Raw genomic sequence first — 24,564 nt, forward strand, 5'->3', positions numbered from 1 at the left:
GGATTTCCATCAGAGATTTTGACCCATCACTTTATTTTCTTTTGCTTTTTTTTTTTGTTGACATGGTGTCAGATTTTATCCAAATCTTACATTGTGGATGATAAATATATGCAACCTTACAAGTTACAACTCAGAAAGATGCAATTTTTACTATTGAACCCTCCAAATCCGGAAGCCAAATAACCTTATTGTTGTATCAAGGCTCACTTCATTTAGTATGGAATAATTCTTTATAATTTTTTTATGGAAAATTCTTTATAAATTATTCTTTTCAATGAATCATTAGATGATATTATTATATTGATATTTTTTTTAGAATGTTTTTAATTTTCGAAAAAGTATTGAAACAGTTTATTCAACTTTTTTTAAAAAACATAACTATAATAACTTTTATCTGAAACATATTGTTTAATAAGTAGACGAACTTTTGTTATCTACTTTAATTTTAGAAATATATTTTCGAAATACACGTATATAAAAATTAAAAATAAGAAATAAAAAGAATTATATATAGTTTCAAATTACAAATATGGCGTTCAGATTAAACTGCAGAAAGTTAGTGGTATAAAGCGAACATGTAATGTAAGCGTGATTTACTATGAAACAGAACTGGCATGACCTGACACGCTCTTCAATCTTCATGGTATATACTATATAAGGTTGGGATTTGTAAATGAGATAAGCAAGGTTGAATTGATTAATTATTAACAATAAAATAACCAAAAAATAAGGAGAGGGTATACATGGAAGTATATATGTACTATATGGAACGTAAATTAAGAAACATGCGGGTGCAGTTTTCCCCTAAGCTAGAGTGAAACAAAACCTTAACCAATTAATTATTCTGAGTCAAGATCCTGTTCCCCAGCTCACAGAAAACTAACAATGAGTAGAAGGCAGCAAAAGGTGTTCAAATTGTTCATATGGATTTTGGGAATCTTTCTTGTCGCTTACATTGCAGGACGACCTTTGTATTGGCATCTCAATGAGACCCTCAATGCCACCTCTTATCCTTGTCCTCCTTGTCACTGTGATTGCTCTCCTCAACCCCTTCTTACTCTCCCCGAAGGTATCTATCTCTTTTTATTAATTCACTTTTTTACCAGTTTGTGTTTAAGAAATGACAGAGAGAATTCAGTTTTCTCTCTTAAGTCATGATGTTTGATTCAGAATATATATAGATATTTCCTCCAACAACTGTAATTGCCATGTTGGGTTTTTAGAAAACATAGGATGTGTTTGATTACACATGAGAGACAAGTCGTTGTGAAGGGGAACAAAATGAAAGAAATTTTAGATACTCTTTCAAAGGCATTTTTTTTATTGACTAAATTTTGTTAGTCTCACTAAATCTTATGATTTTTTTAGTTTTCCATAAATTTTAACAAGTAATAAGTGTGTTGTCAGCACTCCTCACTCATTTGCCGATTTAAAAATAATAATAATAACAAAGAAAAACCAAACACATTTAACCATGTGTTGTTTTACACTTGCTTGTAAATTTCATCTAGGAAGATTCTTTTTCTTCTTTTTTGGTTACCTTTACAATGTGAAATTTGAAACACCGTGTGATCAAATTGTTATGCAAGTGTTGGTTCCTTCATCATTTAGTTGCATTCTGAGTCTGTCAGATGGGTTATTTAGTGTATATTCTGCTAAACATGATTTGTAGGCCTAGTAGTTTTGAATAATAGATTGTACAAACAATGAGTGTGATCAATTACTGAACTTTATTAAAACACAATCTGTGGCCATGCAATGGAAAACAGGAAAGTTGATAGGGTCTTTCTAGATTCAGTTTCTTGTGCTCTGACATTGATTGCTGATTGCTAACGTGGTGTCTCTGCTTGTTTCTGCAGGATTGACCAACAATTCCATTATAGGTTAGTTCTTCTCCCCTTTAGTAGCCTAGAGAAATGTACAAGGTCATGATTATATATACTCTCTGTTTTAAGTATGAATACATCTAATCCTCTCCCACTTTTTGAATGATAGTGTGTAACATTAAAAGGGGAAATACCACATTGGAGGAAGTAGAAGTGAAAAGACGTTATTATAAATTTGGAAAGACTAACAACAGCTGGGATTAAAATCATCTGTCTCATTTTTCTGTTCTCCCAATCAAAAAGTGACATGTGATTAAAAAATATAACACTTTCTTTCTTACCTGTTTAATTATTTGTGCTGATGTTATTTTTTAATAAATAAGGGGGAAAAAGGAGAACAAGATATTAGTTCCTCACACCCCAGACTTAATAGCTAGATTAGATATAGTTTTAGATAAAATGTTGAGAAATACTAGTCATTCTCTCTTATATTCTCTTTACAACATTTTTTTTTATGGGCTAAAATTTATTAGAAATCGTCAATTTAGTGGGTCTCACTTCTAAATGAAGGGAAAAAAATCATTAAATGAGAAGTTAAACCATCAAAATTGATGATTTTCAATAAATTTCATTCAATCATAGAAAGTGTAAGAGAGAGTCGCTAACATTTCTCTAAAATGATTTTAATCCAAGATATAAATCAATACTTTTGTCATACCAAATCAAAACACTTGTTTAATGGAAAAATCACAAACACTAGTCCGAAACACAAATACCAACTAAGAGCATAATGTTTACGTACTTTTTTTTATATATATACTTAGGAATCAAAGACAAATATGATAGAATTTACATTTTAGTCTAACATATGGGGAACTAACACATTTTTTGGAGGATAATACATACAAAAGGCAAGGATTATTAATGAATCCAAATTCTGGTACTCTTCATCATGGACAATTTGAGATTTAATACAGCATATGTATGTTGTAGATTGCATGAGGCAAGACCCAGAGGAGAGTGAAGAGGTTGGGAAGAGTTTTACAGATCTTTTAGCCGAAGAAGTAAAGCAAAAGGAAGCTGAAGCTGAGGAAAAACAAAGAAGTGTAGACACGAAACTTTTGGAGGCTAAGAAATTAGCATCACAGTATCAAAAGGAGGCTGACAAGTGCAATTCAGGGATGGAGACATGTGAGCAGGCCAGGGAAAGAGCTGAGGCAGCACTTGAAAATCAGATGAAAGAAACTGCTTTGTGGGAGCTTAGGGCTCGCCAAAGAGGATGGAACAAAAAGATGCTTCAATGAAAGCTCGAGCAGGTTTTTGTTTAGGATACAAGAGCCCCACTAGTAGATCTCTTCATTCTTCTATTTTTTGATTTATTATTGCGGTTACTTGATATATTGTTTAATGGAAAATAAATACACAAGATTACTTTTTTGTTTTTACGTTAGATTAAGTCATCTATTTCTTAAGTTATATCATCACTCATAGACATTGATTAGCAGTGGTTAACACTTGACAATATATAATATATAACAAACAATTTGCTTGTTGTCTTGTGTTTGAAGAAAGTTGTCCAACATGTGTGTTTCGTTAAGCATTATTAAGAGTGGGAATAGGTCAAATTGGCCTATTAGGACCTACGACCTGACCTATATAAAGTCTGGCTTGAACTGACTTATTTAATTAAAATGTTAGACTCAGACTCTTTTAAAAACCTATTAAATTAAATAGATCAAGCTTAAGCTTGTTAAAAAATTCTATAAGCCTCATAGGCCGGCCTATATATATATATATATATATATATATATATATATATATAAAAAATTTTTTGGGTACCAATTTATACTTATATTATTTTTTGGATACAATTAATTTTTTTTAACTAGCAAACTTTGATTACACATTATTACTCCATAACTTCCATTCCTATAGCCTTGTAAAAAGATTTAGTGTGAAGAAACCTTCTAAAAAGACTATAAGGTGAAACCAAGCTTTTAAAAAGGTCATGTCGAGTCAAAATAAAAATCTTTGATAGACTATTGACCAGGCTCAGGCCTCAAAAATTCATCGTAGGCTAGACTCAGACCTTTTAAGACCTGACCTGCCTTATTCTCACCCCTACGCATTATGTATGGGTGCTTACTCACAATTCCTCTTTAAAGACAAAGCAGCTTCAAAGTGAAAAAATCATATTCTTCTTTAAAGACTAGTCATCAAGGCTTGTGAAAATGTTGCTTATTTTGAATTCGGCTGGTAAACTTTTTACTTTTTAGTGTTAAGAAAGGAATATTTTTATCCTGAGTGGCTAGGCACTACACAAGATTCCCCTATTCCTTGCTTAAAATGTGTATTTTTTTTAGTTGGATGTAGAACGATTGAGACTTGATATCATCAGATGCTTCAGCAGTATTTTCGGAAGAAAAAAAATAAGGAGAAAGGAAGAGGGATTAATTAAAGGTTTATGCGGAAAGAAAGTGGGTTACTTTAGTCAATAAATAAATTCCATTTCAGGAAGGGAGTTAATGAAATGAATTAGTTCAGATTTAGATAATTCCATCATATTTAACTTAATTAACTTGTTTTTTTTTTAAAAATCAACAAATTCAAATCAAACTAATTCAATTAAAATTGAATCTAGTTGATTCAGATAATTAGATTATAATAAAATATAAACTAGACTTAAATATATTTTTATTCTCTTTATTCCTGTAAAAAAAAATCTGTAAATAGTGCTCCCCCAAATATTCAAAACTCTGTTTTTAGTCTCTTTGCATTAACTCCGGTAAAAAAATTGATCATGTGACAAACGGCATGCACTTCTAAGTTTAATTTTTGATTTAAATTGAATTATACCATTTCTGACTAAAACTCCCAAATAAGTAAAAAAACTTATACAGAAACAATGTGCGGGTGAGTTCACGCAACACTAGCACCACAACACAACACTATTTCACTTGAGAAACAGAACCAATGTGTTAACCACTGCTAATCAATAAGTTTGGAGACTATGGATAGCTTGGATTGACAGAGAAATCCCCAAATTGCAACAACAACAAAAAATAAAATGATAAAGGTTAAAAAATTTGGAATGAAGGTTCAGAAGACCTTGGAAGAGAGCCTTGTTTTCAATCTGCCATCAGAATTCCAACTAGCCAAAACAAAATTTCCAGATGTTACTGAAAAAATTATTCTTTTTATATTATAACTTACTATTTCCTGTGATTATTGTTTTAAAATTGTGGTATAATGTATAAGACCTCTCTCACTAAGCCAGATAAAATGGTCCTATCAGCTCATAACATTCGATCTGCAGAAACTTGCCCAATTTTTGTCTTCAAAATCTGTTTGTGTGGAGTATGCTGTATAATAATCCCATCAAAATCTTTGGGTGGAGTATGCCGATTGAAGCTTGTAGTAATCCCATTTGCCGTCTGAAGTATATGTCTACATAGGTCAGTCAGTATCAGTAATCAGTAATCAGTATAGGCTAAAGAGAAGAGCTTCAAAGTCATGTGGGAGTGGCTAACAGTGCAGAAACTTCAAAGTGGTTAACAACTTCCTGGCTCAGCAAGCGCATAGCAGCTCCCTGAGAGAATTTCCTAGCAAACAAAAAGCAAGGAACGGATGTGGAATTCGTATGACACCATTCTATCCGGTACTCAGTCTCATAATAAACATGGTTGATGCCCTGTTAAAAAAAAGTAAAAAAGTCACGAGACAGAACTAGTTGCATTAAAACATGTAATTATCACTTTAACAAAACTTCAAAAAAAAAAAGAAAAAGAAAAAAACTTAAGCAAAAACATAAGCAGACAAAATCTATCTTCAACCACAAAAGATAAAAGAGGAGTCGAGAATTATTTCCCAAAAAGCAGTAAAATAAAGAGCAATCATTTTTCATTATTTTCATTTATGAGCCATTATGCAAGTCTTCAAACAAAAAACCATTATAGGCTTTCAACCCAGAAATCAGAGCACTCCAATCTTGTCATGAAAGGTGGCAGTTTGACTACTGAATATAAATTGTACCGTGATATAGGATCAACCATGTCATCCTAAGCAAGCATTTCCAAGACTAATTTCAAGAAACTTCTATTTTTTTTTTTTGGAAGGCCAAGAAACTTCTATTTACTTCATTAACAGTTTCAACCATCCCAAATTCCAATCCACAGTTAGTGGCAGAACAATAAAAGACATTAGGATTTCATTAACTGAATCCTCCTTTTTTGTCTTCCCCCCTCTCCAAAAAGGGGAGAAAAAAAATCTTGAGCCTTCTCATTTATCCAACCCATAAATGGTTAAATCTATGCTTAAGTCAAGTATCAGGCATCAGAAGAAAACCTTTATTTCCTTTATCCTTTGAGGGCTAGCATTTGAATAGCCGAAAGTAATAGGATGCCAGCCTTTATTCTCCATTTTTGTTGTAGACTGGTTCCATAGGGTATAGGTCAATGTTCTACGTTCAAGTTCACCTTCAAGGTCATGCATCTATAAGAGAAGAGAAATGCATATTAAGATTACAAACAATATCCATGCAAATTTGTGAATAAAGCAGAAGCAAGAATAAATAGGATTGAAGAACACATCCCCCCAAAAAACATAGATAATGATGATGGAATAAATGTCTCAGTATCTTACTGCAAGCAATGTCTGCACATAGTGTTCATCTGGAATACAATTGTGCTGCTTCTGAAGTTTCTGCACTTGCACCAAAACCATAGCAAGCAATTATCAGTATTGAAAAAGAAAACAAAAGAAAGCTATATTATGAAATGAGTACTGAATAGCATCACAATATTATCACTGTAAACAACATTAGGGTCTCAGCATACTTCATAAAATTATATTGTTGAAGATAACAAAAAAGAAAAAGGACACATTCAACAGCTGTTCTATGGGATTGAACAGTAACTAACAGAACATACTTTCCAAATCAGATGTAAATAAAAGGCAAAATAATAGAGGGGAGCAAAGAGAGAAAATTTAAATAGCAATTTCTAACAATACTTAAATAATCACTCGTCAAATCTCACATCTAGATCTTTAACAACTATTACTTGAAAAAAATCAGATGCCATTGGGTAAACATGAACCTACAAACTCCTAATCCTAAAAATCAAATTTCCCAATGTGTTTTGAAATATAATTAATCAGAAGAATTTCACTAACTAGTAAATTACAGACATGTCCTCACTCCATATCAAGGTTTTGAAGACCATACCAGTCATTGAACCAATAAAGGGAAGTCTCCCCAGTTTACTACTTTCAAAGCCATTTTTCAGTATTGTGGTTCTTAGTTAATCTGGAAGCATGACCTATCTGGCCATTGATCCACTTTTCCGGTTCAACCCTTCAGACCAGCTTGTCCGGTTTTCAGAATCAGAACTATGCTACTAATATAAGACATATTCTACAAGGCTATACATAGCACTTAATGATTGAGATAGAAAATTGACAAGGCTCGGACTAAATGTTTATTATACATTACTCAGTCAGAACACATGCCCCAAGAACGCTGTTTTCCCAAATATATATGATTTTGAGCTCTCAATTCAAAGTCTTTTTCTAATGTTACATCAGTATTAAACCCACTATTGCTTGACCATGATTACCAAGATTCCATTAGACAGATACAATTATTTGGAACTATAAGCACAATTAACACAACTTCCAAGTACCTAGCCTGCCTTGAATTAATAATTTCCACTCAAAAGCAAAGAACGCGCGTCACTATTATGTATAACAGATTAGGATAACATCAGTAACAATATGAAAATAGAAAACTAAAATTAGAAAACTTACCAGATTCAGCTTTCCCTTGCTTGTATCAATTGGTGGACGTCTCTGTCAAGTTAGAAGAATATTAGACAGCTTTTTATTTATTATTAACACATTACAGACTTACAGTTAGTATTTAGAACAGTCTTGTATAGCATTGTATTCTAATTCAATTTTGAATTGTATGACAACTTTCATATAAATATAATACCAATCAACTTTAGTATATCAAATCAATACAGGAGTAGAGTAGAGTATCAGAGTCTGAAATTGTAGTTAAACTAACTTGTGATCGATTACATACCTTACAATATTTCTTAAAGACAGAAAAGATAACATCATCATCTACAACCACTTCTGCATGCTTACGAACAACAGTGATCCACTGAAAATTCAAAATAAATTCAAATTAAGACATAATTTCCAGAAACAAATGTTAAAAATTTTAAGAACTAGATTGAGTTTTTGGTACTTTCTAACAATTAACAATTCAAAAATGGTTCCACAGTATCTAGTTATCTAGCTTTTAAAGTGTGGCTAGCCAAATTGATGTTTCTCCTTCAGCAAGTGTAAGCTAAAATTATGTGTTTCAAAGAAAAGGCTACATCTAACCAGTAGGTTCCGAGAGATTGCAGAAGAAAATATTCTACTAAGCACCATTTGATCAAAAGATTAAAATAAAGTATGATTGGAAAGAACAATACTAGTATTTAGGTATGGCAAAGAAAAGAAAAATGACCTGTGACCCTTTACGCCATTTTTCCCTTGGTATTTTAGGAGACATTTTTGGGTTGTAGCGGCCCTCCTTTGCATCAAGAAAACTGCAATATAAACAAACTAGTTTATTCCACCTTTGAAGCATATCCTTTTCACAAAAATGAAAAAGACAATGCAAGTTTGAACTGATTACAATTGAACATTCAACAAAGAATTAGTGCTAAGCACCTCAAGAACCAAAGCCTTCTTCTACCTGTCCACGAAACTCCTTGGAGAAACCATGAGATAATTGTACACGTAGGAAAAGTTGTACAGAGGAACACAGCTGCACATGGAAAACAGAAACTCAGATTTTTACCATGAGCAAGTAAGTTTGCACAAACAAATGCCAAGTCCCACCCATCCCTTCCTTCAAAAAGGAAGGATGAAGACAACAATGAAACAGAAACATAGAAAGAACAACTCCTAATGGAAACTTGTATTAATACAACAAGACTTGAAAACACCAACCTGTCCGAGAGAAGAACAAATCTTTGATTTGCAGGGTCCTCTAAAGCTGCTGCCAGTAACAATCTTTCTGCCTGAATCATACTTGATTCTCCCCATAAAACCTGAAAATGCAACACTGAATTCATATAAGCAGGAAATAAAACATGTTCAAATACAGAACAAACTGCAAAGAACAGTATCACAATTTTATGCTCAACCACTTTTGCATGCACATATCATCATGCTAATGGCATATAAATCCTAGCAAAAAATAAAATTACCAGATTATTACAGAATAATAGCATCACCACATTGGCGATTTGGCCAATATAGAAATAAATAATATATATATATATATATATAAGGTTCATGGTGTCAATTTCTGCACCATAAAATTCGCCTTTGATGGAGAAGACAATATAAAAGTGCATCCCCTTTCAACTATTTTAACAGGACAGGAAGCAAAATCTTATTATAGAAGTAACATTTTTAGTCTTTTCAACAATTTGAAAAAGGAAAGTAAGTTGATGAATAAGTTGGCATCGCTTTCTCAACAACAAAATGTCACCTGAATGCTATTACTGATTTGTCGACCGTAGAGGAATTGCGACCTGGTGGTTGACTCATCCAACACAAACCCAGGCGCCGAATGAACGTATATCGAGAATCTCGAAACGTCGACGTTCTGCGAAAAATAGAAGAAAGCTTTGAGCTAAGATATTCATAACAATTCCCCCAAAAAAAAAAGAGAAAGGAAGGAGGATGCGAAACCTGGAAGAAAGCGTCCCAGAGGAAATCGAGAGGGAGGTTGCGGCGAACGAGGAACAAGAAAGCGATCTTGGGAGGGCCATCGAAGACGACGCGAGAAATTGAAATTGAAATTGGGGGTTTGGGAGAGTGGAATCTGAAGAGAGAACAAATAACTAAAACGACGACGCATGAAAGGGAAGCGGAGAAGAGGATCAGCATTTTTCTACTTATTATCGAGTGGCGTCTCTTGGCGCCTCTGGCCATAGAAGCCATTGCTCAGCTACGGTAACTGTTGTTGTAGCAGTAATTGTTATTGTTATTGTTATGATATAAGAAAGTTGTCATAAACATAGCATAAGACGTTTAAGAAGAGGTTGAAGGTTGAAGGTTGAAGCGTGTGCACATGCAGTGATGATGCAGATACAGATGCAGAGAAGTTACATTTTCACGGAGACACGCTACTTCGATAGTAGCGTCAATACGTCGTCGTCGTCGTTACGAGCCTTTTGACATGTCCCCATTGTGGGTCCCACGCCACCACCTCCAATCAAGTTTTTTGCACGTCAGCACCCAACACGGCACCGTGGTGTATTTCCAATTTCGCGCAAGAAAATTTGGACCGCTGATAATTTATGACATGTTAAAAAAAATGGCATTTACGCATTAATTTGTTTAATACTATTTAAGATAATCTATTCTAAGTATTATATGTTTGATAAAACTATTAACGTAATAGAAAAAAGTATGTTAAAAGGATTTTCTTGTAAGTACTTCCTTCCTCCATTCTAAATTGAATATTTATTACTATCCAAGTTAATAGCTAACCAGCTATTTATGAGAATGTTTACATTACATAGTCTCTATCCAAATATTAATGGCTAATGGTCACCCCTTTCCGATGTGCCATGCAACTCAACACTAGTATGTTCACCACCATCAAGGTGATCTGATTTGAAACTGACTCAAAGTGCAAAACCTTCTTCTCCATTTCAACCATTATCACACCATCTAACATTTCAAGACCTTCTTCCACTTCCACGATGCTCATGGTCATGTCGCATGTCTACAGGGAAAAAAAAAACAGGGGTTGTAGCATTTCAATCGCACAAGCCCATCTATGTGTTGGTACAATGGACAAGAATCAAGAGGGGTGTAACTTTTTGTTCAAAAACTTTTTAGGATCATGATGAACTCTTCTATCAAATCAAATGAGTTTTTTAAAGAGTTATTATAGTTGACCTTAATTCATCCTCAAACATAATGTTTTTCATAGGATTACACAGAATATGGTCAGTAGTTAACAATTTATCCAAGAAACAAAGATAAGGCAAGATAATGATACACCAAGATTTTTATAATGGTTCGCTCTTAATTGATTTACATCTCATAACCTCAATAATCTTAGTTGAGGTTTTCTCTATTAATTTCAGTGTTGATATAAACACTATGCACACACAAAAAAATTAAAAAACAAACCATCTTCCAAGAAGATAACACAAGATACTAGCCTTTGTGGAACCCAACATTACCTTTAGAAAAAAAAAAAAGGTTTAAAAAAGAATTCACTTGATGTGAAGATTCCAACGATAAGGCTCAATAATACCAAGAGATGAGCTAAGCCATGATTATCACTTTGATGTGAATCAAGAAAACTATTTTACTATAGAACGAAAAAGGACAATTTAAAGAAATTTATGTAAGGGTAAAAAATGGGAGTATCAGACGAAATTTAAAGAAAACTCAACAAGTGCGAATGCAATTTTCTATAGAACAAAACTACATTATGGAAACTAGTTTTTATAAGATCTACGAAAAAGTACAAGAATGAAGGTGAAAGAGAAGATGAATATATCTTGAAAATATTATAAGAAAAAGTAGGAGTGTGAAAAGCAAAAACAAAAGGGGTGCAAATAGCATGGGCTTCAACTTTCTACTGACCTGCATTTAAAGAGCCCAGCAAACATGAGGCCAGACCCACCAACCTGGTTGCTTCAAGTAGAAATTTAAAAACTAAAAGCCAATCATAGTAAACTGATTATATGTAAACTGTTTTTAAACATAAATTTAATTTAGATAAATTAAATTTGAGTGCAGATAAGTCTTCAAATATAAACACGAGGAAAATTATAGGCTGATAAAAAAAGTGGAAAATTATAGACTTTGAGTTAATTGACATTTTCAAACATATAAAATCCATTTTGAACCTTGACCCCAAAGAATAAAAAATCCCATTTGTACCAAAACAATTAAAACAAAGAATTGTTGATAAATTCTTATTCTTCCTTGTTGCCAGTTTTTTAGAGTATATGTAACACTCTACTCGTTGTAGTAGGTTGTTGAGCTATGATCTACTAATTAAAATTAGTACTTTCAGTTAGTCATATTCTAAATCAACTTGACACTATTCTGACCGAAACTAAAAGGAGTAAAGAACATAACGTACATTGCCACTTTCCTAATGTTGATTAGGTCGCATACTTTGTGTTTGCAAGTAACCAAGTAAGCAACCATTTCTAATGTGCGGCATTTTGACAACCCATAGGGGAAAAGGTCAGAAAAATGGCCGAGTCCTTTAACATTCAAAAATCTTTTCTACTCCCTTGCCTTCAGTTTTGGTTTAGATCCTTAACATCAAGCCATCCATTTCTTAATTTCCATCTAACCCAAAAACCTTCATTCTACTCTTAATCTAATCCCATGACCTCCTTACAAATCTCATTTATATGTCTTTCTTCTTCTTTTTCCTTAAAGAGAACACATGCTACTAATGTCCCAAAATTTAGACGAATGCCTTTATTAGTTCCAAAAATATCAACCAAAAAATCGTTTCATGAATCCAACAATTCCAGAGACACAAACCCACTTGAAGTGAATGTCACACAAAAAATATTGCATGATGAAGATATACATAATCTCAATATTCTCAACACCAAGACAAGAATCTATTCAATTTTAGAGTTGGTAACCGACAGGGTCGAAATGCACCACAACGTTGGCGAGCAACGTGACAATTGGAACACCCTTCTGTTGAACTCCATCAACATGATCACTCTCACTGCCACAACCATGTCTGGTCTTGCTGCCGCGTGTCCAGGTTCAGGTGCACCACCCTTGTCTCTTAAACTATCATCCACGCTCTTGTTTTGTGCTGCCACAGGGTTACTACTAGTGATGAACAAGATCCAACCATCACAACTCGCCGAGGAACAACGAAACGCAACAAGATTGTTTAAGTGCCTCAATACCAAAATAGAAACTACTATTGCTCTTCGGAATCCTACAGAGGAAGATGTGAATGATGTGATAGAGAAGGTTTTGGCTCTTGATAGAGCTTACCCACTTCCTCTCTTGGGAGGAGCCATGCTTGAGAAATTCCCTGAAAAATTTGAGCCTGTTGTTTGGTGGCCTAATAATAAGACTTCACAACCCCATGAAGGAAAAGCAAAGAGTGAGAAAATGGAACAAGAGTTAATGAATGGATGGAGTGAAGAGCTAGAAATGGAACTGAGGGAGGTTGTTGAGGTGACAAAAAGAAAAGATGTTGAGGACTATGAGAGGTTAGGAAACATGGCGTTGAAGATTAACAAGAGTTTAGCCATTATAGGGCCTTTGCTTATGGGCATTGCAACAATTGGTTCTGTGTTTGTGGACAATATTGGGTCATCTTCATGGGCATATTTGGTGACCCTTTTGGCTGGATCATCGGCGGCTGTGGTTAACTCCTTTGAGCATGGTGGGCAAGTGGGAATGGTGTTTGAAATGTATAGATACTGTGGAGGATTCTTGCGTCTGTTGGAAGAGACAGTTGAGGCAACACTCGAAGAGAAAGATGTGGAGAAAAGAGAAAACGGAGAGGTGTTTGAAAACAAGGTGGCAATGCAATTGGGAAGAAGTGGTTTGCAGCTGAGAGAGCTTGCCTCTAAGTCTGCTTCTTATCGAAGGGATGGAATTGCCATGGATGAATTTGCAAGCAAGCTCTTCTAGTACAATTACGTGTTGGAATGGTGAACAGCAAGGATATTTAGAATTCATAGTTTTCTTATTGACAAGTAGAAACACTGTTTTAGCTTGAAACACTAACTTTGTTGGATACACTTGGCCATTATTTGTGTACAGTTCATTTAATTTTTATATATTTCGTTTCATAATATGATACTGTGATGTTCTTTATTTAAGATCAGGTGATCTTGGCCCATATATGTGTGCACTTATCTTATCTTATTACAAAAATGTGAAAATTTATACTAAAATTATGCAGAAGAGTTTAGTGCACAGACCAGTTTGGAGACAGTACGAGAACGCAAGTCAGAACCATGGCAGTATACAGAAAAAGATAAAAGCATACATGGTGAATAGCAAGGAAAATTACAACTTCACAAAAATTTCTATCAGAACAAAATTTAAACTATCACACAAAAGAATCATACCAGTTATGGGATCCACTCAAGAACATCTAACTAAAGCTTCGAATTCTTTGACAGCATGGCCAACAGCATAGACTATCATCTTCTTTATCTGTTCCATCAAAAGATTAAAAAAACCCCATAAATAAACATATTATAAGGTTGGCCAACATTAATTCTCATTTTCAATTTGATTAGTTTGAAGCTAACATCAAAAGGAAGATAGGAAAACAAAAAAAAAAAATAAGTAAACATGTTGGAAGAAAATTAATCACCTCGAGTTTTACCTTAAGATTCCTGACTTGGTGTGGTGGACATCCAGCAGGAATAAATACTGCCTCCCCAAGTTTCTGCTCAAAAGTCCAAGGTTCTACACCTGAAAAGTTAATATTCATGTAAATAACTAATTGCATGCATTGATCAAACACTTTACAAGTCTTTGTACTAACCAAACTCCTCCTTCAACTTCTTCTTGTGTTCCAAAGTCAAGTAAAAACTTTGGTCATGAATTGGATGGATAACCTAACCAACATGGGATTCAATGAGCCTCAAGCATAAATAATAAGGATAAGCAGAAATGTAAACTAATTAAATATAACTGTACCTGTTCAACTGGAGAACAATAAGTATGCCTAAATTCTTTAGAGTGTTTCCTTAGATATGCTTCTAACATATCAATATCCTCTCTCCGAAAGATGTCCCAAAGAGCACCACCTGTTTCTGTTGTTTATCTGGAGATTGTGGGCATATCATTTGGAAAGATCTTTCCATTGATGTCAGCAGGACACTTGTTATCCTCTTGTTCTCTGTTGTCTTTGCAGGGTCCTTCATTCAGGCATTCATCAACCCTTTCTCAAGCACGGTGCTCTTTCTCATCTTGGGCAATGTGTGCTTTTTTCAGTTTTGAAATAACAGAGTTCTGTTCATCAGTTAACGTTACCTCAGCTGTGTGAGTCAAAATATTCACCTGTGAAAATTATTGAACAAGAATTAGAAGAAAAAAAAAGTAAATGTGCTACCATTTGAAACTTGACATATAGAGGAAATTTCTAAACAAGAAAATATATTGTGTTATAGAGGAGCGTAATGTTTGCATTTTGCATAATCCAAAATTCCACCAAAAGTTCAAATTAAATTAATAAGAAATTCATCCTTTCTCTACAAACTGAATGTGAACACTTTTCCATCTTACATAATGGTTACACATTAAGAAAACTTTAAGTTCTGACCATGTGAAAATTTAAACTAGGTAAAGTATTATGAAAAGTAAAGATATGAACCATAGGAATGCTTATTAGAAAGGAATTTATTATCTACAGACAGCACATAAAACTAAACCTTGATCATTCCTCTTGAACTCAAGCAAACATTGCAGTTGCAATTCTTTTGGCTAAAGGGACACTCTTGTGCAATATCTTCTATTGACAAATCCGGAAACCTATGTGCAAAATGAGAAATAGTTATATTTTGCAAGGGTATCTCATAAACTACATGAACAAATACACACCCTTCCAATGATTATTTAGATGTAAACTACTATACCAATTCCTGATGCCCCACACACAATACATTTTCTGACATTTAGTACAAGGTACATATGCTGCTCTTTCCTTTTTCATGCATTGATGACATCTTCTGGAAGTTTGCTCAGTATCCTGTTAACACAAGTAAACATAATTAAACTTTGATACAAGGCCCAACCTACCAAAAATATTATGATGAAGTATGGAACTTTTCAGTATAAAGAGTAAGCATTGAGAAAGACAATCACCTTTACATCATCCATTTTTCTAGCTTTGCTTCTGGAATTTGTCTTTGAGGGAACATAAACTTTATTATCTTCCAAATTGTTAATTAAGATATTGTTTTCAAGTTTTCTTTTCTTCTTCAACGAAGTAAGACACTTCTTTGCTTCTAGCCATTTCCTAAATGGAAGTTCAGTCCTCTTTGAGCAAACCAAAACATCTTCCCCCATTGACTTCGATTTTATAATGTCAAGTTTGTGAATATCTTGAACCTTTCTCTTCTTTGAAGATCCAAAATCTCTTGGGCGTCTTGGGATTTTGTATGTAAGGTTATCAGTACATTGGTTTGACCGTTCTCCTAGCACAACAGAAAGTTCTATTCCTAGTGCAGTACTGTTCTTTACACAGGACATAGTGTCTTTTTGTCTTGACTTTGGACTCTTATAAGCATATTGATCATTTTGTTCCTTTCGAATTCCAAAGGAATTTGAGTGCCTTAAGAACTCCAACTTGTCTTCAGTCTGATGATTCCTTGTCTTGGAAATGCAATTTTCATTCTTACAGCAGAAAGAACACCAAGTAAAATCAAGTAATTGCAAACACCACCCAATCGTAAAATAGATTATCGATAAATGTATCACTCATTGATTCAACCATCAACATGCCAATCTTCTATAGTTTCTATAGTCCAAGCAACATATACTGTCAGTATAAAATATCAATTCAAAAACTCTAACACTGATTCTACAATCATAAGTTCATAAGTATGACATAGGAAACTGAGCATCAAAAGTAACCTACCCTTAATATAAACCAAATAAAGCAATTTCTAAAAAATGCTTTATTGGTAAACCATTGAGATGATAAGGTAGACGCGCTAACTTTTAATCAAGAAAGAGAATCATATGGAAATATAAATATTCATCGTATTTTATATCCAGTTGTTACTAGTTACAACCTTTCAAATCAAGCTAAAACAGAGTCAACTCATCACGTGGCATCCGTTTTATATCATAAGAGCCTAAAATAATAACCAAAAATAGTTAAAAACAAACACACCAACAAACTGGGATTTCAACTGCATTCACGAAAAGATAGCAGAACGAAGTGCAGGTAAACAAGGTTATTAACTTCTTCTTCACGTGTCTTGATTCTTGAATGGCACGGGACAAATGAAAAAGTAATTAACAATGATCGAAAACACAAAGGTTTCAGAACAAAGAAAGCCAACCTGATCATTAATTGTTATGAACTGTGTGTGTATTTAATTTATAAGAATGTTATTTAAGTAACTACTTTTTCGTGTGATGCAGAGATAAATTTTGAATTTAAATAAAAATACAAATTAGATAAAGGATATTTTTGTTGTTAAATAATGTTATTAGATAATAATAAATTAAATAAATAAGATTTTGTAAAATCCTTTGCCTATATAAATTATAATAACTATCTTGAATGAATACATTTTTAGGATTTATTCTTTAACAAAAGTATTTTTAATTACATAATAAAAAAATTATTTTTAAGAGATTTTCTCCGACGAGAGTGTTTTTATATATATATTGTTTAACTTTTTTGTATTTGTCAATTTATAATTTTAATTATTATTTCAAAATAATTTATCAATAGTACATTGAAAAATGGAAAATATCAATAGTTAAAAGTAAGTTTATATTTACTGAATGAAATTATCATTCATCATAAATTACTGATGGATTACTTTAAGATAATTATATAATTATCTTAAAGTGCCAACAAACTTGATGTAAAAGATTTTAAATGTAGTTAAATAAAAAAATTTCTAAAAATAACATTATATTACAATATAAATTATTTATCATAATTTAAATTATAATTTACATATTTAAAAAATATTTATATGTGGATTACAAAATTTTAATTATCAAGGTGTTGGTACAAGAAATTAGATTCCTTTATTGTTAGTTAATTACAATAAACTGAGTTTTTTTTTTTTTTTTTTTGGTTAACAACAAGAAACTGAGTTGAAACCATTGTGCATGCTACAATAGGTTTGATAATAATGAATTTATGACTTTGTTGTTGTATATGGATAGACCCCAACAAAGATCAAATCCATGAATATGAGATGTGAGATAAATTATTGTATGTGTATCACATTCACATCTCATATCCTATACTCAAGATGTTGTCATTTTAATCTTTCCTTTTTTAACCCAGGAGGCGTAATTCTCTTTCCATTTGGCTCATTTTTTATATATAAAATGATATTTTCGGCTATCATTTCATGTCCAATTATTAAATCACTTGTGTCAATAACTTTTTATATTATCTTTATACATATATTGCTTTACTTGTTTTACATCTTGAGCATATATTTTTTATTCTGTTTTAATTCCTATGATTTTAGAGATGACAGGAACTAAATAAAAAGATAAAAATGCAGTTTTGATTTAAATTAACCTCTATTTTTATCAAACACTGTGACTAAACATATTTCTTTTTTCAAAAAAGAAATTGTTAGATATATAACTTCTATTTACAAATTCACGGTTGAAATATTCATGCATGTTGGTGTTCAGAAACCGGGATTCCATATGTCCCCACAAAGGAACTTGCTAGGAGTCAGCAGGCCATGATCTACCTTCCAGACATTTGGTGTACTAAAGCTTGGTTTTCATATAAGGAGCCAACATCCCAATCCTCAGTTGCAGATGAAAGTGTCATTAAGGAAACTACAATTGATCTCATGCTTGGCCTAAGTTGAGGGTTTTCATGTGTATACTTTGGCAAGCTGAGACACCTGCAAGTGAACAAAAATTGAAAAAAAAGTACAAAAACCATTAGTTACCAAAGTCTTTTTCCAATAGGTGAGATCACCTGGATCACACGACATCATTCAACACGATTTAAAATCAAAGTTTCAGGATTAGCTTATACTATCATTGTAAAAATTGACACTCATTTTTAAAGTGTTTTTTAAAAAAATATCAAGTATCTTATCAATAATAATCTATAATTAGATAATAATGTAAAACATCAATACATTGTCAATGCATTTTACTTAAATTCGTTACCTTAAATACCGAGTCAAGAGGGAATTTGTCACAGAGTCTAGGATCAACAAGTTGACGAGGATCTTCATTCGGGTCTGACAGACCAAGAACTTCTTCAAACTGCATTTCATAAGGCAAGCTAAAATTGAGTAAAGAACTAATGAGTGATGAGTTACAACTATTGTTAGTTAAGAGGGGCCAAGAAAAACAACCAAGGAGACTAGTCCTTTTGATTCATTTTCAGGTTCGTTTATCTTGACAATAGCTTCCTTGCCTGATATGAGTTCATAGAGAACAACTCCAAAAGCATATACATCTATTTTGGAGGACACATCACCGTATTGTGCATATCTATACAAAAATGCCACACTTGGTCAAAATGATCATGCTGTTCTTGAACCTCAATATATTATGTTAGAAATCAGTCCAAAAATTGGAGATCCAAAGTAATACAGAGAAGTAACGTAATTGTTAAAAAATTTGTGCTTTAAAATATGTAGATCAACCTAGAAAATAAGTAAAAAATAATAGCACGTAGAGTTAGTGAAGCTAAAATGCTCTACAGATTGAAGTTCCCCCTAGTATATTATCAAATTCAGATGCACATGAAAAATATGAAATGAAAGAAACAGAACATAACTATAGATGCTACTGATACATAGCTTAAAACTTAGTAGAAAAGGAAAGGATAAGTAGCTCCTTACTCTGGAGGCATATAACCAAATGTACCCACAAGACGCGTATGTAATGAAGAACTACCATATTCGGTCAATTTTGTGAGACCAAAATCTGCAACCTGTGGTAAAAAGTTGGACTCAACATGACAGAATTCAACTTTTTTATGGATGTAAAATCTGGAAATGCATTTATAAACCTTTGCACGGAAGTTTTTGTCAATCAAAATGTTTGCTGATTTAATATCTCTATGGATGTAGACAGGAACTGTGTGCTCATGGATATATTCCAGTCCTCTTGCTGCATCAAGAGCAATTTGAACTCTAGCTGCCCATGTTAACGGATCCCTTCCTAGAAAGAAAATATATTCCGAGCCTCGAAATCAAAATGGTGCCATCATTCTAAGGAGCCATCAAAATGTTAACGGATCAAGTATTTGTAAATAAATTAAGAAAAAAGAACCTGAGCCTCGCAAATGTTGACTTAAATAGCCGTTCTCAATGTACTCATAAACCAAAAATAAGGAGCCCTCAACACAATATCTTATTAACCGCTCCTGCATAGAATGTGTTTGCAAGGAATCATGTATTGTGGAAATAAGTAATGAAATATATTTAAATATAAGCACTAAATAGGTAACTTGTTAGTTACATGACTAGCATAGGATCCTAGGCACAGGATGATCAGTTGAGAATCCTTAACAATAGTTCATAAACAGATCGGCAGGACCAAATACAAAAAGAGATTCTATTTTTATTTTTCTTTGAGTGTGTGTGTGAAAGTTTTACTGGCTATTACCAAAGTCCTATGGAATTGGAATCCACAATATTGGTTAGTTAAAGTTTACCAAAAGGGGAAAAGAAATAGAACAGCAGTAGAATGAAAGCTAGACCTCCCTCTAAGCTTAACCAAATTTCCTACCATATGTTTTTGCATAGTTTCTTTTTGAGTTTTTTTTTTCTGTTTTAATTTGAATAATATTAGCGTAGGAAAAATGGCATACCAAGTTCAAGTGATGGACGTGTGTCAGAACCTTCAATTCTGCAAGAAATTCATTTGATGCTTGCATATCCATCTTTTTAATTGCAGCTTTCTGCAAAAAGGAAAAAGTCAAGTGGAGGTAATAACTTGAACTTTCCGTTTCTTGTAACAAATCAGTTTTAGACCTCTGTGATTAGAATTTGATGAAATAGGAATGAATACAAGAGTCAAGAGATAAGTATATTTTAAGCTTAAAGCAAATATTATATAATGCAAGAGGACAATATTTTCACAAGCTTCTTCTTTTACTAAATTCAGCCTTCATTCATCGTTTTTAATTTATTGTATTTACTGATCGGCAGAAACCAGAAAGTATAACTAATTAATATATGCAGTACAAATACTTAATTATATTTCTGTTGAATAAATTTGTTTGAAAATTAAGTCTGGAGAGTAAGAAATGAAGGACTAATATGAAGATCTAAAGTTCTAAATTAGACACACCTTTAAATTATATCCTTGAAGCTTTTGGAACATCTCTCTCATATGATATGGTTTGTTAATTTCTTTTCGTTGTTATTTATGCCTGTTATTAAAAATAATTTTGGTTTGAAAGAAAAGATTTTTTAGATTAATTAATTATAACCATATTCAATTAATGATAAGAAATTTAAATAAAGCAAGATTGATAATTAGAAAAATAATTTAAGATGTATGTTTTTTGAGTGCGCGCATACAGTGAGATATCTGAGATGATAGTTGAAGAATATATAATATTTTTAAACGTAGTTTTTGACAAAGAATAAAGAGAAGGAAGGATATTTTGATGAAATTAAATACAACTTTGTTAGATAGGAAAATAACGATTGACTCTCTTGTATTCTGTTAGTGGAGAACGTGCCATTTTGGAAGAAACGAAGAAGGAAAAGCTTCATCATGGTTTTAAATAATGATCCGTAATCACAGTTATGATCGCAATATTAAGGTATTTTAACCCATCAGAAGGCAATCAGAATCCCAATCAATCGCATTTTCTGCAATTATTAACAATAAGAAGGTTTTTTTGACTCTTCGGAACGCAAAAAGTGATCACATGGTGGGTTCCACCTTGGACGTAAAGTTCTTAACATTCCACCACGTAAGCTCAAAGATATTTCTTTACGTGGATTGAAGCATGTAGATATTTTTCGCTTTGGAGAGACCATTCTATTCACACGTTTTTTTTTTTTTCTCCTCACAAAAACTAAGACCTTTAATTTCTTCAATTCACAACACAAATACTGTTAGCTAGCCATGGAATTCTGTGCAACTCTACCACTTTCTCAGCTTCCTTATGTCTACCCTTCAACACTTAGTAGTAACAAAGCTTATCCATTTTGGTCTTGCAAGCGAAGGATCTCATCACGACCAACACGCTTACACTGCAGCAAGATGTTTGTACCTGGTATTTTTTTTTTCTCAATAAATTTTAGTTATTAATTTTTATTAGCAAGAAGAAGTCGAATTCATTACTTCTCTCTTATTATGATCCAATAAATATTAACATTAATGATGACATTATTTATATGTAGTGTTAAAAAAAATTGTCATGTCGGTATTACCGATGAAAAAAATAATTTCTGTTACTAAACTTCTTACTAATACATTAATATTTAGTAATACGTATTTGATTGTATACCGAATTAGAAGTGATCATATATATATGTATTGTGTTGTGTTATACTGGCCGGGATGTAGGATTTGGAGAAGCATCACCAGAAGCAAAGGCTGCTGAAAACCTCCACAATTTCTTCACCTTTGTTGCAGTGAAGATTGTTGCTGCTCAACTTGAGGTTCCTTCTCCTTTTGCTTTTTCATTTGTTCCACACCTTCCTATTGCCTTTCGTGCTCGCTTGTATTCATTCTAATTACTGCCACTCGTTGAAAATAGATAACTAGCTCCCAAGATCTTTTTGAGCATCAATTCACTGATCATTACTATTCTTTATTTTTAACGGAAAAAAGTCGTAAAATTTTACACTATCTACAAGAATATATAGTCTTTATTCCTTCAAACTTTTTAAGAAAAAGCTTTCACATTCAATATAATCAATTGTACATTCACGCAACTCACTCTTTGAACCTTTCTTATTAACAATCCTTTTTATTATTGGATGAATTTGGTTGTGATTTGTACTAATTCATTGTCCTTTTTTATAAACAAAAGCAGGGTTTAATATATTTTTAATCTTTACAAATGTAGCAACTCTTTAATTTTTTCTTTTTTAGTCTTTAAAATTTTTCGTTGATTTTAATATTTCTAAATTTTAAAAATCTTGAAAGTAAATTATATTACCGTTTACTAATTAATGACACAACATGTATATAAACATGTCACCTCGTATGTTATTCATTAATTCACTCAAACCGTGAGGTACCATTAAAAAAAATGGAAGTATTGCTTGAGATCCTAAGATATATCTACACTTTTTATAGTGTGTTGGGATAACACCAAGAATCAAGTCTACTTCTCAAAATCAAGTGCTACCATAAAAAAGTAAAAACAACTATTTGTTATCTTGCCTTCTTCATGAAAAAGTAATTATTTCTTACTATGAATAATTCAAACACACTATTAGTTAAGCTCTTATTAGTGAGAACTAAGAAGTTTCCTGAAAATAAAGGGTTTTGTTTAAGATATAATTTCTCATCCATCACTAACTTACCCATCACAGTCACCAATTTCAATTCAGAGTGATAAAAAAAAATTTAACAAAAATCATCTTAACATAGTATTTGGTCGAGGAAAGGAATTTTATGAATATTCCTTTTCTAATTAAAAAGCTTGGAACTAGTAAAATGAGGAGACCAAAATCTTCCCCCTTTTTCATTTTTCTCACTCTTTTAATATAGGTGATATTAGAAAGATTTAAACCTCCAAAATTGTCATTGTGATCCAAGGCTAAATAATAATAATAATAATAATGTCTTTGGGTTTAATTTGATGCACGGCTGTTCAACTTAATTCAGGTTATCGGCATAAAACACTTTTTTTCTAACAATATCATTTGTCAAATAATTGTTTTTTTATTAATTAACGCTCTTTTTTTCTAACAATATCATCTGTCAAATAAATGTTTTCTTGAGCAGAGCTACAATCATGAAGCATATGAGGAGCTGATGGAATTCTTGAGTAGACACTCGTTGAATGATGGTGACAAGTTCTGTGCCACTATGTTCAGAGAATCATCAAGACATAAGAATTTAGGTAACGACTGTTATCAAGCTACCCAATCCTCAACTGCTATCTAATTATTTATATCTAACTTGCAACTTCTTTTGTGTGGTTCTGGCATGTACATGAATAGCCCTAAGAATAATGGAGGTAATTAGATTATTTTTTATTATTTGATTTTCCATCACCTGTAAACAAGTTCAGATTAAGTACAACGATGTATTATTATAGGTTCGATCAGCATACTGCAAAAATGATTTTGAATGGGACAACATGAAGCGTTTAGCTTTTAAGGTTTGTAATTCAGTAACGTTTTCTTATATATATTCAGGATGTTGTTCCTACTGAAATTTATTCAACTTCCTCTGTAATTCAACAATGTTTTTAATTCTGCCCTTATTGTCTTGCAGATGGTCACTGAATCTAACACGAGGCTCATGACGGAATATGTCTTAGAAACCAGTCACGTTGAAACCGAGAAGTGAATAGTCTTGCGGCAATGCATTAGCCCTTCATTCCCTCTGCTCGAACAGGAGCTAGGGCAATGTATATGTACAGGAAAGAACTCGTCTACATGGTTTTCGACCAATTTTATACTCCAGTATTGGCATGGCTATGATTAAAAAAAAAAACAGTTAGATCATAAAATGGTTGGGATAAGTTCGTGTTACAAATTGATAATGAACAAAATATATTGTTAAGCCCTCCATGATAATTTTGGGATACTTGGAGCACCAAAATTATAGTGGTAATGTTTTCAAGGCTTGGTTCTGAAGACAGCTTTGACCAATTTGTGTGTAATCAATTTTCTTTACATCTGAAAGTGAAAATACTGTCCAACGATGAAACAAGCAACAAGCATTGCCATCAATCCTCAATGTTCAAGGACCAATTTTCTATTTGGTAGTTTACGGTTTACACTTCATGATCTCCAACCAACACAACTAA

At 32.7% G+C, this 24,564-nt stretch overlaps 5 protein-coding genes and 1 pseudogene across 5 annotated transcripts; 3 read left to right on the top strand and 3 right to left on the bottom strand.

The window, feature by feature from the left end:
* The first annotated feature begins 885 nt into the window (after positions 1-885).
* LOC114367701 lies at positions 886-3,130 on the top strand. The gene is made up of 3 exons (XM_028324899.1): positions 886-1,069; positions 1,860-1,883; positions 2,820-3,130. The coding sequence occupies exons 1-3, from the start codon at positions 886-888 to the stop codon at positions 3,128-3,130; spliced, it is 519 nt and encodes a 172-aa protein (XP_028180700.1).
* Positions 3,131-4,783: 1,653 nt separating this feature from the next.
* Positions 4,784-10,024, bottom strand: LOC114425348 (glycosyltransferase BC10-like). The gene is made up of 11 exons (XM_028392242.1): positions 9,585-10,024; positions 9,382-9,498; positions 8,835-8,935; positions 8,578-8,649; positions 8,347-8,428; positions 7,912-7,992; positions 7,632-7,673; positions 6,468-6,527; positions 6,171-6,317; positions 5,357-5,517; positions 4,784-5,273 (listed from the first exon to the last, which is right to left on the bottom strand). Exons 1-11 carry the CDS (start codon positions 9,834-9,836, stop codon positions 5,123-5,125), a joined length of 1,266 nt encoding a protein of 421 aa, XP_028248043.1. The 5' UTR covers positions 9,837-10,024; the 3' UTR covers positions 4,784-5,122.
* A 2,030-nt stretch (positions 10,025-12,054) lies between these two features.
* LOC114367418 (probable F-box protein At4g22030) lies at positions 12,055-13,750 on the top strand. The gene has a single exon (XM_028324597.1). The coding sequence runs from the start codon at positions 12,261-12,263 to the stop codon at positions 13,545-13,547; it is 1,287 nt and encodes a 428-aa protein (XP_028180398.1). The 5' UTR covers positions 12,055-12,260; the 3' UTR covers positions 13,548-13,750.
* Positions 13,751-13,869: 119 nt separating this feature from the next.
* On the bottom strand, positions 13,870-16,124 carry LOC114367702 (annotated as a pseudogene).
* A 2,014-nt stretch (positions 16,125-18,138) lies between these two features.
* LOC114425319 (chitin elicitor receptor kinase 1-like) lies at positions 18,139-20,624 on the bottom strand. Its single transcript, XM_028392201.1, has 7 exons — positions 20,425-20,624; positions 19,884-19,977; positions 19,621-19,772; positions 19,451-19,542; positions 18,959-19,097; positions 18,768-18,866; positions 18,139-18,493 (listed from the first exon to the last, which is right to left on the bottom strand). The coding sequence occupies exons 1-7, from the start codon at positions 20,494-20,496 to the stop codon at positions 18,464-18,466; spliced, it is 678 nt and encodes a 225-aa protein (XP_028248002.1). The 5' UTR covers positions 20,497-20,624; the 3' UTR covers positions 18,139-18,463.
* A 968-nt stretch (positions 20,625-21,592) lies between these two features.
* LOC114367873 (chaperonin-like RBCX protein 1, chloroplastic) lies at positions 21,593-24,494 on the top strand. The gene is made up of 6 exons (XM_028325107.1): positions 21,593-21,846; positions 22,140-22,234; positions 23,532-23,649; positions 23,750-23,766; positions 23,848-23,910; positions 24,027-24,494. Exons 1-6 carry the CDS (start codon positions 21,696-21,698, stop codon positions 24,099-24,101), a joined length of 519 nt encoding a protein of 172 aa, XP_028180908.1. The 5' UTR covers positions 21,593-21,695; the 3' UTR covers positions 24,102-24,494.
* The last annotated feature ends 70 nt before the right edge of the window (positions 24,495-24,564 follow it).

This window comes from Glycine soja, chromosome 9 (assembly GCF_004193775.1).
Source record: "Glycine soja cultivar W05 chromosome 9, ASM419377v2, whole genome shotgun sequence".
Lineage (NCBI taxonomy): Eukaryota > Viridiplantae > Streptophyta > Magnoliopsida > Fabales > Fabaceae > Glycine > Glycine soja.

What these genes read in the sequence shown, in the direction of transcription:
- LOC114367701 (XM_028324899.1), top strand. Translation starts at nt 886, where the DNA reads ATGAGTAGAAGGCAGCAAAAGGTGTTCAAATTGTTCATATGGATTTTG. An exon ending in CCTTCTTACTCTCCCCGAAG is followed by an intron (nt 1,070 to 1,859) that starts GTATCTATCTCT and finishes TTGTTTCTGCAG; the next exon opens with GATTGACCAACAATTCCATT. An exon ending in GACCAACAATTCCATTATAG is followed by an intron (nt 1,884 to 2,819) that starts GTTAGTTCTTCT and finishes TGTATGTTGTAG; the next exon opens with ATTGCATGAGGCAAGACCCA.
- LOC114425348 (XM_028392242.1), bottom strand. Translation starts at nt 9,836, where the DNA reads ATGGCTTCTATGGCCAGAGGCGCCAAGAGACGCCACTCGATAATAAGT. An exon ending in TCTGGGACGCTTTCTTCCAG is followed by an intron (nt 9,499 to 9,584) that starts GTTTCGCATCCT and finishes TATTTTTCGCAG; the next exon opens with AACGTCGACGTTTCGAGATT. An exon ending in GCAAGGGAAAGCTGAATCTG is followed by an intron (nt 6,528 to 7,631) that starts GTAAGTTTTCTA and finishes GTGCAAGTGCAG; the next exon opens with AAACTTCAGAAGCAGCACAA.
- LOC114367418 (XM_028324597.1), top strand. Translation starts at nt 12,261, where the DNA reads ATGACCTCCTTACAAATCTCATTTATATGTCTTTCTTCTTCTTTTTCC.
- LOC114425319 (XM_028392201.1), bottom strand. Translation starts at nt 20,496, where the DNA reads ATGGATATGCAAGCATCAAATGAATTTCTTGCAGAATTGAAGGTTCTG. An exon ending in TCAACATTTGCGAGGCTCAG is followed by an intron (nt 19,773 to 19,883) that starts GTTCTTTTTTCT and finishes TTTTCTTTCTAG; the next exon opens with GAAGGGATCCGTTAACATGG. An exon ending in CAAAAGGACTAGTCTCCTTG is followed by an intron (nt 18,867 to 18,958) that starts GTTGTTTTTCTT and finishes TATGAAATGCAG; the next exon opens with TTTGAAGAAGTTCTTGGTCT.
- LOC114367873 (XM_028325107.1), top strand. Translation starts at nt 21,696, where the DNA reads ATGGAATTCTGTGCAACTCTACCACTTTCTCAGCTTCCTTATGTCTAC. An exon ending in TTGTTGCTGCTCAACTTGAG is followed by an intron (nt 22,235 to 23,531) that starts GTTCCTTCTCCT and finishes TTTCTTGAGCAG; the next exon opens with AGCTACAATCATGAAGCATA. An exon ending in TGAAGCGTTTAGCTTTTAAG is followed by an intron (nt 23,911 to 24,026) that starts GTTTGTAATTCA and finishes ATTGTCTTGCAG; the next exon opens with ATGGTCACTGAATCTAACAC.